Below are 13,879 nucleotides of genomic sequence, written 5' to 3' on the forward strand. Positions count from 1 at the left end.
GAATATTCAAGGGAAATCCTTGATTGCTACAGGTACAGGTACAATCTTTTGGTAAAATCTTTAATTATTCTTCAGGGTTTATTTTTACTTTTGATCAAATTGCAGGTAGAAAAGGGAGATGATGTCTTGCCTCCTCAAAACAAACTTTAGGATTGAACCATATTGTCCCAATAATGTGTAATTTTCAAAAGCCTCTAATACTTGTGATGCCAAGCCATTCAAGGCTATGAGACAGCGCTGGAAAATTGGATTACAATAATTAAATGGTTGGTTTTGTCACCAAAGACTCAATGGGCTGAAAGTCCTTTTTAAATGCTGTAGACTTCTATGACTGTAGTAGCAAGAATGTTCTGTCAGGTGTCCTGACAAAGAATGGGAAGAAGGCTGAAGGCATGTTCAAGGAACTAGATCTGAGCAGAGATGTTTAACTCAATAAAGCTTCAGCAGATGGAATATGGTCATGAAGGGATTTTTTATGAAGAATGAGGTATGGGATTTGGGAAATGGAGATCGACAAGAACAAGAACCATAAAATATGGGATTAACTCTGACAATCAATGCAGATGGCAGGTTCTACACAAAGTGGAATTATGTATGATGGGCTTGGAAAGCCTTTGAGAAAGTCTTTCTGAAAGGGAACTAAGGCCTGCTTAAGATAGCACTAGAGTGAAATGAGATAGTGGAGATTTTTTTCTCATCTAATAAAGTGCTCACAGAGTGCAATAGGCTGTTCTTATGCCAGGTTTTAAAAATAAAAGTCAGACTGGGTTCCACTCCTACAGAACCAAAAATTGGAAAAACTTGACAGAACTTGTAGCATTTACAGAGAGAAAACATAATCCATTCTGGGGACATGGATTCAAAGCGTTTGGGGACATAGATTTTTAGCGTTCATTAGCAGAGGGATTGAATTCAAGAGTCGTGAAGTGATGTTGCAGCTGTACAGTACCTTGGTTAGGCCACGTTTGGAGTACTGTGTGCAGTTCTGGTCACCTCACTTTAGGAAAGATGTGGAAGCTTTGGAGAGGGTGCAGAGAAGACTTACCAGGATGTTGCCTGGAATGGAGAATAGGTCGTATGAGGATAGGTTGAGAGTTCTCGGCCTTTTCTCGTTGGAACGGCGAAGGATGAGGGGTGACTTGATAGAGATTTATAAGATGATCAGAGGAATAGATAGAGTAGACAGTCAGGAACTTTTTCCCTGGGTACAACAGAGTGTTACAAGGGGATATAAATTTAAGGTGAAGGGTGGAAGGTATAGGGGAGATGTCAGGGGTGGGTTCTTTACCCAGAGAGTGGTCGGGGCATGGAATGCGCTGCCTGTGGGAGTGGCAGAGTCAGAATCATTGGTGACCTTTAAACGGCAATTGGATAGGTACGTGGATGGGTGCTTAAGCTAGGACAAATATTCGGCACAACATCATGGGCCGAAGGGCCTGTTCTGTGCTGTATTGTTCTATGTTCTATGTTCTAAAGTCCACCAAGACAGTTCTTTGAATTTAAATTCTATTAATAGATCTAAAACTGAAAGCTAATCTTGGTAATGGTGACTTTGAAACTATAATTGGTTGTTGTAAAAATCCATCTGCTTGGCTGTTTTTTTTGGGGAAGGAAAGTTGCCTTGTGTATATTTGGCTGCAGACCTCCAGCAATATGGTTGAAACTTAACTGCCCTCTGAAATGACCTAACAATCCACTCACTTTAAAGGGATTGCAATAGATTCTGGTCTTGCCAATGCTGCACACATCCCATGAAAGAATACAGTTTTAGAAAAAAGACTTGTTCATTTTGAGCTGCAGAAAGTTTGTAGCTTCATATAAGTCAGTCATGCAATCAAACAGCAGAAGTACCTGGTGATACTATGGTAAAGCTTTCGCTCCAGGAGTAACAATTTTATTATTTTTCAAACCAGTGGTAAATCTAACTTTTTAAAGTTGGTAAATGAAAAAAAGTGAACACTAAAATAATTATTTAAACAAAAATCTACAATGAATTAAGATTGTGATGAAGTATTTCATTCCCTTGAAATCTAAACAGACCAAAAAGCTTATTTTGTTTTGAGTGAGAATCAAAATGTATAATTGGGTTCTGCACACATCAGTGACCAGAGTGTCAATTTCTCTTCTCCAGAACAGTAAGATTCAAGCCTAAAAGGTTTTCTGACACTTTATGCACCACCTCTAGCTGATACTCTAGTTTGTTAAAGATAGCTCAGTGATCCCAACAGAATATATGAGAGTGTGTGAGTGCATATTTTCATTTGTTTCAGGAAAAGCACTTATCAAATAGTAGAAGCATGTTTTCAAGATATTTACTCAGATTCCACAAAGGCTGCACTGCACAATAAAAATGACATACTTACTTTAAACCCACATAAAAGCTTCTTATTGAGTTCCTGTTAAAACTAATGGTTAACTGACTCATAAATCGGTAGCAGAAATATACATGACCAGCATATCCAAATGGAAATCAAAGGGAATTTTAGGGAAGACAAAATATGATGAACGTGAAGTTATGTTTATTCTAATAGAGTCGAGTTCCTTCATTTTACTTAAGGATTAAAATGATATTCTAATTAAAACAGAAATGTATTTGTTAATAAGTCAAATTATTTAATTAGATAACTCTCAAAGCTTTTTGAAGAGCTTTTGATTCTATAAGAGTTCCCCTACTGAACTGATGGAATTTCCCTGCCACCAACAGCTGAGATCCCGGTCCCCCAACAGACTCTTAACCTATATCTCTTCATGGCCTGCCTGTAAAATCTTCACAGCTTACATTCCTACCTGGTTTTATATCGTCAACAAACTTAGACTCATTGTTTTACAGTTCTTTGTATATGTCATTAAAATAACATAGATTGCAAATAACTGAGGTGCCAGTATTGGTTGTGCCATTGTACTTGTCAGAGACTGCCAATTTGTAAATGCTCCATTAATGCCTACACTGCAGTGTTACATTTTCTAACTTCCTGTCTGCTAGGACTGTTTCAGAATCTTGGGAATTTCAGGAAATTATAGTCAATGCATCATGTATCTCTGCAGCTAACTGTCTTAGATTCCTAGCACATAGGTCATCAGGTCCTGGATTTAGTCGGATTTCATTCCCTTAAGTTTCTCCAGCACGTTTTCTGTGCACATCATAAGTTCATACTTGCTAGATGTCAGACTGGTGGAGCTAGTTTCCCAAAGGTAGCTTCCTAATGGGCCATCTCCATACTTGCCATTCTTATTGAGCATGGTGTAAGAGCTCCAGGTGTGGCCAGTTTAATTGAAAGGTTGACAGTTCTCGGGCCTCATCGATGCTAGTGGGAACTGCTGAGGCAGTTCTGAACATGTGAGCCCACCTCAAAATTGAGGTTAATAAATGAGGCAAAGACCAGGATGGCTGTTCAGTTTCTGGAATTCTATCATTTTCATAGTTTATGATACTTCTGTAGGTTCACTGGTGCTGCGGAGGAATACAACAAAGAAACACACATAAATACAAGGTTAAGAATTGAGTTCATGTTCTCAAAGGAAGAGCAGAGCCTCTGGAGTGTCCCATCAATTGTGGCAGCATACTACAATCTTCATAATATTGGAATCAGGAACAAAGGGACAGTACATGTCTCAGAAGATGCTAGAGTGATAGAAGAGAACAATGCTGATACTGTAAGGACAGGAGCATGTAGAACAGGAGGCTTATGCCATTATAATGGCTGTAACAGGCTGGTATTCACAGATGAATGAAGTATTATGATCTAGAAGTCTCAGTTTATCAAAACTCTTCCTGCGCTCACCAAATACTCACTGAACAATGTAAAATGTTTGCTTTACACACCAAGCTGTCACTTTCTATTTTGAGAGTGCGTTGCTCGAAAAGCACAGCAGGTCAGGCAGCAACTAAGGAGCATGAAGGCTGGGAGCCTCAGGGGTGGAAAGATAAATGGGAGGGGGTGGGATTGGGAAGAAGGTAGCTGCGAATGCAATAGGTGATTGGACGTAGGGGTAAAGGTGATAGGTCGGAGAGGAGGGTGGAGTGGATAGGTGGGAAGGAAGATTGACAGGTGGGACAGGTCATGAGGGCAGTGCTAAGATGGAAGGTTGGAACTGGGGTAAGGTGGGGGAAGGGGCAATGAGGAAACTGGTGAAGTCCACATTGATGTGCTGGGATTGAAGGGTCCCGAGGCTCCCAGCCTCATTCCTGATGAAGGGCTCCAGCCTGAAACGTCGATTTTCCTGCTCCTTGGATACTGCCTCACCTGCTGTGCTTTTTTAGCATCACACTCTCAACTCTGATCTCCAGCATCTGCAGACCTCACTGTCTCCTGTCACATTCTATTGCTGAGCCATATGGTTAACACATTGTTATAGGAGATTATCAAAACATGAAGGAACTCTCATCTTCAAAGTTTAGTTACAACTGTTTACAAAAAGAACATTTGTTCTGTCACAGTATACAATTATTGTGAGCAGTTTTTCTCTGCCCTGTTATAAGCTTTATTTTATTAGATGTTGCAAAATGATGTGAGCACTTTGGACAGAAGTGGTCGCATTTTCTGGTTCATCCAAGAATTGAGATGCACTCAAATCAGCTGTTTATCAAAGACCACTTCCCTGCTGGGTCCTGAAAAGATAACGTTAAAACATTGAGTACAGGTTTCCAGTTACAAGCTATCAGTAGGAGAAGATACCTCACAATATCTTTAAACCTTTGGGTAGGAGTAATTGAATATCACTTTAATTCCTCTGAGATGCAACATGGTAGAAACTTGCAATCCAGTTTGATGATGGTATCTCTGGATTTACAACCAACACCTGTACTTTTTCATTGAGAGGGTGGAATTTTAAATTTTGGTGAAAGCAAAACAGAAAGTAATGGCTGGCCAGTCATTATTCATTGAGGCCAAATAATGGTTCCATTGAAATCGGCAGGAATGAATCACAAAACAAGTGGCCCTTGCTATGTCTCCTGATAAAACCTGCATGTCTTCAGGACCAAGTATTTGCAGCATTACCAGATCAACATGAGATAATTTAGGAACGTATCTTTTCTACAACCAGTTCCTCTACCAAGAGCTTGCTTAGCTCATTAACTGCTAAAAGCCCTCCAGTCATAGAGGTTATAGTTTTGTTTTGCCATCATATTAATTTACAGGGACAGCCTTGTCCCAAGAAGTGTAGCTGCTCTCCCACTTTGTGAGACATCAGCTTTGTCTAGACCGTATTATTTAAATTAGTTGACCACAGAGTTTCTGACAAGTACAGGATACTATGATCTTGTCAGATAAAAATGCTACGCTTCAGTACTTTGATCAGCAGAACAAAGTTGCAGAAATTTCCAGCCTTTATGCTTTTGTCTCACCAGAAAGTATCACTCCCTTTCACTTGACCTCCTTTAAGGGCTTGACTGTGATTCTCACCGACACCGTGCTCTCCAATTACCAGCTTGGGTTGCCTGCCTTTTGTGTTTTAGTCAGCTTTAGGCTGCATCACTTCCCCCTCCAATTCCAGTGGGAATAAGACATCTTTGTCTTTAGTGTCTTCTCTGCCATCACTGCCCTGCATGCCACAATCGACATCCTGTTATTTCCTTTTCAAGTCACTGCATTGTCCTAGTTAATTTGTATACCTGTATTAATCTAATATTTCCATATTTTTTGTACTCAGGCACAGAGATTACAATCCAATGAAACAGTGAACCCAGACCTTTGTATTACAGAGGTAAGCATTTAAGAAGTCAACTCTTGATAGCTCATTATGTTTTTTTTTCAAGAACAATAATTTTCACCATCTGAACTTGTTTGGATAATTTGAATTCCTATATAAAGCATTCACAGGTTTGAATTTAATTCAAAAATAATTCAAACCTATGTATGGAAAGCATTTCGTACTATTCTTGCTAATTTTTTTTCGGAAAATGTAATTTATACTTAACTAAAAGGAATGGTAAGTGTTGTTTCCAAGAATTGGAATTAAAAATGTTCATTATTTAATTAAAAGTCACACAACACCAGGTTATAGTCCAACAGGTTTAATTGGAAGCACACTAGCTTTCGGACCGACGCTCCTTCATCAAGTGGTAGTGGAGGGATTGAGCCCTCCACTATCACCTGATGAAGGAGCGTTGCTCCGAAAGCTAGTGTGCTTCCAATTAAACCTTTTGGACTATAACCTGGTGTTGTGTGATTTTTAACTTTGTACACCCCAGTCCAACAACGGCATCTCCAAATCATTATTTAATTAGCCTTGAAATTTCATATTTCCAATTGATAATAAAAAGGTGTGCCTGCTGTTCAAGGTACCTTTTTTTTAAATGATACCTCAGTCATGTCTTGAATGGGTGAGTGCAAATAGGCTGTAAATTTAACATGAACATGCATTTATATTCTCAAAAGTATGTTAGGTATCCAGGGACATTGTATTTCTTGCCCCTGTAATAAAGTTCTCTTCAAAAGAAAGTCTTTCCAAGCCTTATTGTCAATACTGCCAAAGGAGAATCTATTTACCTACCTCTTCAAAAAATATTGCATTGCTTACACAAACAGACATTTTGTGATATTACACACTTTACCTTTCTGAATTGCATATATTGGAGTAAGTTTTACCTAAGATAGCTCAAAAACTACCACGCAAACCTTTTCTTATCAGAGAGTCACTTTGAGTTGCTCATTAAATGTGCAGAGCATTTTTCTGCTCTTCCTAGCAGTTTATAAAAATAAGCTAGTATTCCTTCAGTACAGAAACATGCTTGCAAGATATATTTGTGGCCCGTAGCTTTCTTTCTTACTGTCGTTAACGGACTTCACTTTTTAAAAAGTTCTTTCAGTGGGTGAAATCATTGTTGGCCAACTCAGCATTTTTTTTATTCTTGTTTGCCATTGAGAAGGTGAGCTCCTTTCTTGAACTGCTGTATCCATCTGCAGTAGGTACAGTTAGGAATCAAGCAGTTAAGAATCAAGCAAGTCCCAGTATTTTGATGTAGTGACAATGAAGAAGCAGTGATGTAATTCCAAGTCAGGATAGAGTTACTGTTTGGAAGGAATTTGTAGGTGGTGTTGTTCCTGTGCATGTGTTGTCCTTATCCTCCAATTAGTTGCTAGATATCTTGAGTTTGGAAGGGTATTGATGAGTTGCTGAAATGCATCTTGAATATGGTACTTTATGTCAATAGTGGAGAAAGTGAATGGCTAAGCTCTTGAATAGATGCTGATCAAGCAGGCTGTTTTTTTCTGTATGGTGTCAAACCCCTTCACTGTTATTGAAATGCCATTCATTTAGGCAAATGGAGGCTATTCTATCACAATATAATCATGTCTTGGAAATGGTAAACACCTTTGTGGAGTCAGGGGGTGAGATATCTGCCATCGAAGTCCCAGGCTGATCCAGTTAAGTTCACCCCCTTAAGGCTGTCCCTTCTCTAGCAATGTTTCAAAATGCAGCTGACCAGCATTAAACAGGCAAAATCATCCATGCAGAGCAGATTACTCCCCACACTGTTCACCACCTATCCCACTGCCCAACCCACTCCAGATTTCACATGATCCAGTTCTGTTAAAACTGAAAGGATTGAGTTATCTGTGGATTTCTGATTTCATGTTTTTTCAAACTCCTATTCCCTCCTCCCCACCGTTAAAATTCTGAATACCATCAATTCCTTAATTATTATATATTTCCAATTTTTTGCCCTCCCAGGATAATCATGGGAATAATTTAAGGCCATGTATGTACTATTCATGCAACCTATTGTATTCCATCAATGATATGCCTCTAAAGAACTGAACTACTCTAGCTCTACAGAATATTTTATCCTCTATTCTGATCTTTCAATTCTTTTTATAATCAGATATTTCTCTGGCTGCTTGCTAAGGCCATTAATCAATATTGCATTAAGTAGAGTTGATGAGATGTTGTCTTCAGCCAACAACTGCACTGTGGGAAAAGATGTTCCTTTAATCTCCAACTTCATTAGAAGTTTGATAATGTTACATTCATATCCTCTAGCCTTGCAGTCATCAGTTAATTTGAATATCCTGTTAACAATCCACACCATATAACTTTACACACAATAATTCTCACTATTTCTTTCCTGAATGAGAATAATTCCACCTCTAATGTTATATTTCCATAATGAGGATGCCCATAGACAGTAGTATGAAAATTACACATGGGCACTTGAACAAATAAACAATCATTTCTCCATCCAAAATCTTTCCCATAAAACACAATTATGCTCTTGAGAGCCAAGAGTACCGATTATTCCCCTCCGCCAACGAAGGCAGCCTGGAAGGCATCAGTAGTATGAAGTTTACAGTGCATAAGTGTGGAAATCTGATGGAACTAAATAATTTCCTTCGTCTTATCCACCACCTCCCACACTTTTAACATCATCAGTGCCCCATACCTGGAAAGAAAGGTGAGTGAATGATGCAGCACAGCAAATTATTCACAAAGGGTAATCAGTAATCAACTAGAAATGGTGATAATTTATTGTGGTTATATGCCTCCCTGTTCATCAACATCTTTAAAATTCTTCAAACATGAGCAGAAATCTGCAAAAATGCATATAAAGAAAATTAGTAATGTGAAATATTTCAGATAGTCAAAATTTTGATTGCACATTTCATGTTTGATGTTCTACTTGAACTTGTGAAAATTTCTATAAAAATTATAAATTGGCATTTGGAAAAGAGTGGGATAATAAAGGCAAATCAGAAGAGATTTGTTGCAGGCAAGTAATATTGGCTGACTTGATTATGTTCTTCTATAAAGTAACACTGAGGATTGATGAGAGTCATATTTTGATGTGTGCATGGACTTTCAAAAGGCATTTAGCAAAGTGCAACATAATATGCATTTTAGCAAAATTAAAACCCATGGGATTTAAGAAACAGTGGCTTCATGAATATAAATTGGCTAAGGGACAGAAAGCAGGGAATAGCATTGAATGGTTGTTTTTCAGATTGGAGAATTGTATGCAGTGATGTTCCCAAGAGCTTGGTATTCGGACTGCTGCTCTTTTTTTTAATCAAAATAATAACCTCAGTTTGGATATACAGGACATAATTTCAAAATACATAGATAAAGTAACATTAAAAATAACATTTTTACTAATTCCATTGGGTGAACTTCATTTACATTACAGGGGATGTTCCCATTAGTCTGCACCCAGGTGAATCGGAAATAAAACCAAGCAAATTGCTCGAGTTTACTGTGGTCTGCTGATTTCTTCAGGCAAATCACTGCATTTCTGGCAGACTAAGGAAATTTCCCCCTTATGTTTGTGCTCAGTGACAGAATTAGCTAATGGAATTTGAAATGTTTTCAGACACAGATCTCCACTTCAAGTGATAAGGAATTTGCTCCTGTGCAATCCAAAGAACAGACATCTCCAGAGACTTCATCTGCTGACATTCCAGAAATTCAAATCAGCATAGTGGTGTGGATAGTCACCATTGTACAGTCAACACTCCCCTGCGTCTACTCAACAGAAACATTGTAGTTGCATAAAAGGACCTGTATAAAATCTATTCTCTGTTCATTTTATTTTTCAGAAGGTCAAACTCTACTATGTGGAGGCACCTTGTTAAAACAGATTCATTGTAATGGGGTGTGGGGCGGGGTGGGTGGGGCAAGCATCTTATGAATTAGGGGCTATGTGAAACTTGATGCAATCCTACATTCCAAACAGAAACCTTGTGGGCATGTGGAATTGATGGATCAGAATTTAATTATGGCTGTACGTATATTTGCCCTAGCCTTAAGCTGGGAACTTGTAAACAGATTACATTGTCCATGCAACTGCTTTATTGAATCTGACAAGTTACGTACAGCACAGCAGGGATGTCATGTTATCTCCTTTGACACAGCTATTGTTCAGCAAGTTTTCAGCTGCAGGGTGGGAAGACATAGTGTTTTTTTTCCCCTCTTTTGTTTGTTGGATTGCTTAAGACGGTTTAATCTTTTATGATACATTCATATCTCCTGTATGTTTATGTAAATGGTCTGCACTCAAAACTGAGCAAAACATTACCCATGTTATAAGTCAATGTAATGGCTTTTACTCTGTCACCAATTTAAGATGTGTAATGTGCTTAAGATTCCTGAAATTGTGATATCTACAATTGCAAAATTAAGAAATTATTTTAAAGTTAGCCTTAATAAATTAAAGTTTGTATTCCTTTCAACTAACGTCATTAATACAAGCACATTGTGAGCAATATTGTCAAAGCTGAAGAGCCCTAATGATGTAACAAAGTGTACTCTGGATTATTAGTGTTGTACAGCAATTCTCTCAGTAGCTATCAACCTTTTAGCTGGCATGTTGGTAAACAGCCAGAGTTTTAGGGAATAGTCAGGATTCAAGCTCCTGAATTTGACAGCTAAGTAGAAATGAAGAGGAAGAATCCCTCCGCTGTAACCAACAGTGACACTAAAATAAAGGAAAATATATGTCATATTTTACAATGGAGTATTAAAACATGTTTACACATCAAAAATATTCCTTGTCTCCTGATATAATTTAAATGTTTAAAGATTCTATGTATTGAGTTGGGAAACTGTTTCTAATTTATACATCTGTAAATACATATTTGCTTTGCATTATCCACGAAATACCAGGTGCTTCAAAAAAAGAGAAATGTTTAATAAATGAAGGGTCTGTGTTGGCGTGTTCAAATATGTTATCCTTTTAATGGACTATGGAAGTCAAGCTGGGTCACAGATTGTATAGTAAATCTAAACAGTCATCGATCAATTACGTAATTTAAATGAATTATCTTGGTAATTGTTGAAAGCTTAATTTAAAATGTCTCATCTGAAGTACAGTGACAAGACTATACAAATATTGATATGGACATACCTTGTACTTAATATCAGAGAAAGCCAAGGCATTTTCTTCCAAACCAAAAATACTAAAATGAATTAAAGTAACAAAGAATACTGAGAATGCAGGGTGTGCTTATGCATATTATGGTCTGAATTTTGCTGTCAACCTTTGGCATCATTAATCCTCTGAAACTGAGTAATTGCTTTAATTTGCACATACACCGTTAAATGTGGAAAACCACTAGCTGCTGTCAGTGATTCTATACTTCCCCATTTGGTGCATTATTGAAGTTTCTTCCAGTTTGCAATCAACCAGAAACTAATGACAAAACCTAACCTGTTACACTATTAATCCTGCTTTAAACCTTTTGAAAATGTTATACTTTGTTGAAGGTGTCACTGGATGTTTGATGGCATAGTAAGTTTATAATTACTGCCATGAACAATTTTACAGGGCCTAAAAACATAATTTTCTATTTGTGGGTGGTCATATAATTCCATAATAGGTAAATAAGTGCCACTCTTAAAATGCTAATTTAATATTGTTTGTTTTATATTTTCGCCTCTAATCCCACATGTCTGAACCATTAATTTCACTCTCCATGATATTTTAACGAAAAGTAAAAACCAGATAATTTTATTTCCTGACTTCCTGTTTGTAGGAATACATCAATGTGTTTAGCTGCTGACCTTGCATGGTGATCATTAGATCTTTGTGGGCAATTTTCTTCAAAGTCAGTACTTCACCAATAACTGTGGAAACAGACCGATTTTACACTTATGATTCACTCACTTGACTGTCAGGTAAGTTCAGTGTTCTATCAAAGTTTTTCTCATGTTTTTCAAGAATGTCCAAAGCAAGAACCACTAGAATAAACAGTCAAATAAGCTGCTATAAATGGCACCCACACACAGAAGAACTACCCATAATTTTACAGGCATGGGACCTCAAATTTCTTGTGGAGGAAGAACTCAAGAGAACAAATACACACTATTTAATCTGTCAATCTATCACCATCTTAAAGGAAGAACTGCACAGTTAGACTTCTAGCTAAGGAGTGTCTCATTCATAATTTTGCATTATGGCTCCCCTTCACCCTTTACAATACTGCACATTTTTAAGAAACTATCTCCATCTTCTCCTATTTCAGTCCTCCCAAGCCACTTAGAAAACAATTCCCAACTGTTTGATTATCTTTCAATTACTCAATTTTCTGACAGGAGAAATTGGAACTCGTTGTGAATTGGGATCAATGGATGGAGATTATATGAATTGGAAGCCAAGCGAGGGTATTCAATTAGAAACAAGGACTGAAAATAGTTAAATTCATCATGAGAGAGAGAATGGAATTTGAGTTAAGATTTTGTGGGTTGGAATAAGAAGAATGGTATCTGTCTTCCCAGTATTTAACCAGGCTGGGGGATGGGGGTGGGGGGGGGGAGCGATTACAATCATTCAAGACCAACCATCAGATAAGCTGCCTTGAGAAGGCAGAGACAGGAAATGGGTTGAGATAAATTGATAAAGACACATCACCAGGATACACGTAGAAGTTGGTTATATATTTGTGTAATTTTTAGATGTGGGGAGGGGGAGCCTGGGATAGTTTCTTGGGGAGCTGTAGAAGTATCAGTGCAGACCCAGGGGAAAAAAAAACGATTGTTCGAGGTTCTCTGGCCAAACAAGATTAGTCTTATTAAGATGGATCATGGAGAAGAAACTTTGGCGAGGGAAATGGTTATTGATTTTGAGAAAGGCTACAGAGGGGCTGAAGTGTGAGAAAATACCAGTGTCACAGTCACTGATGTTGTTTGCAATACTTATTATTCATACCAAATGCTATTTTCATTCCAGAAAATGAAAAAGTCAGTTTTTTACAGTCTGAAGTAACAATGTTGCTCTCTGACTTTCAATTTTTAGCTATTCAATTTCTTTACAGAGAAAATATCAATAAAAATAGGCTTGGGGTCAGCTAAATATTATTAACTGGACATTTGATTTGAAGAGCATTTATGTTGAACATCAGACACCAACATCTCAGGGCACATCCCATGGCACCCCTCATCTATATGCATTTTCATCCAACATGTGTCAGTCCTGAAGAACCCATGGGAGACTGATTAGCAAGGTTAGATCTCATGGAATATAGGGAAAACTAGCCATTTGGATACAGAACTGGCTCAAAGGCAGGAGGCAGAGGGTGGTGGTGGAGGGTTGTTTTTCAGACTGGAGGTCTGTGACCAGTGGAGTGCCACAAGGATTGGTGCTGGGTCCTCTACTTTTTGTCATTTACATAAATGATTTGGATGCGAGCATAAGAGGTACAATTAGTAAATTTGCAGATTACACCAAAATTGGAGGTGTAGTGGACAGTGAAGAGGGTTACCTCAGATTACAACAGGATCTGGACCAGATGGGCCAATTGGCTGAGAAGTGGCAGATGGATTTTTATTCAGATAAATGCGAGGTGCTGCATTTTGGGAAAGCAAATCTTAGCAGGACTTATACACGTAATAGTAAAGTCCTAGGGAGTGTTGCTGAATGAAGTGACCTTGGAGTGCAGGTTCATAGCTCCATGAAAATGAAGACATTTGGTATGCTTTCCTTTATTGGTCAGAGTATTGAGTACAGGAGTTGGGAGGTCATGTTGCGGCTGTACAGGACATTGGTTAGGCCACTGTTGGAATATTGCGTGCAATTCTGGTCTCCTTCCTATCGGAAAGATGTTGTGAAACCTGAAAGGGTTCAGAAAAGATTTACAAGAATGTTGCCAGGGTTGCAGGATTTGAGCTATAGGGAGAGGCTGAAAGGCTGGGGCTGTTTTCTCTGGAGCGTCGGAGGCTGAGGGGTGACTTTATAGAGGTTTACAAAATTATGAGGGGCATGGATGGGGTAAATAGAGAAAGTCTTTTCCCTGGGGTCAGGGAGTCCAAAACTAGAGGGCATAGGTTTAGGGTGAGAGGGGAAAGATATAAAAGAGACCTAAGGGGCAACTTTTTCACGCAGAGGGTGGTATGTGTATGGAATGAGCTGCCAGAGGATGTGGTGAAGGCTGGAACAATTGCAACA

General features: G+C 38.3%; 1 protein-coding gene across 1 annotated transcript in view; it reads left to right on the top strand.

Annotated features, from left to right (window-relative positions):
- Positions 1–10,483, top strand: part of gfra1b (gdnf family receptor alpha 1b) — a 189,328-nt gene extending 178,845 nt beyond the window's left edge. Inside the window, exons 8-9 of the mRNA XM_072557354.1 lie at positions 5,653–5,706; positions 9,311–10,483. Of these exons, the coding sequence (XP_072413455.1) occupies positions 5,653–5,706; positions 9,311–9,484 (228 nt within the window). The 3' untranslated portion in view covers positions 9,485–10,483. The remainder of the gene's footprint in view (positions 1–5,652; positions 5,707–9,310) is intronic.
- The last annotated feature ends 3,396 nt before the right edge of the window (positions 10,484–13,879 follow it).

The sequence above is a fragment of the Chiloscyllium punctatum genome, chromosome 38, assembly GCF_047496795.1.
Source record: "Chiloscyllium punctatum isolate Juve2018m chromosome 38, sChiPun1.3, whole genome shotgun sequence".
Taxonomy (NCBI): Eukaryota; Metazoa; Chordata; class Chondrichthyes; order Orectolobiformes; family Hemiscylliidae; genus Chiloscyllium; species Chiloscyllium punctatum.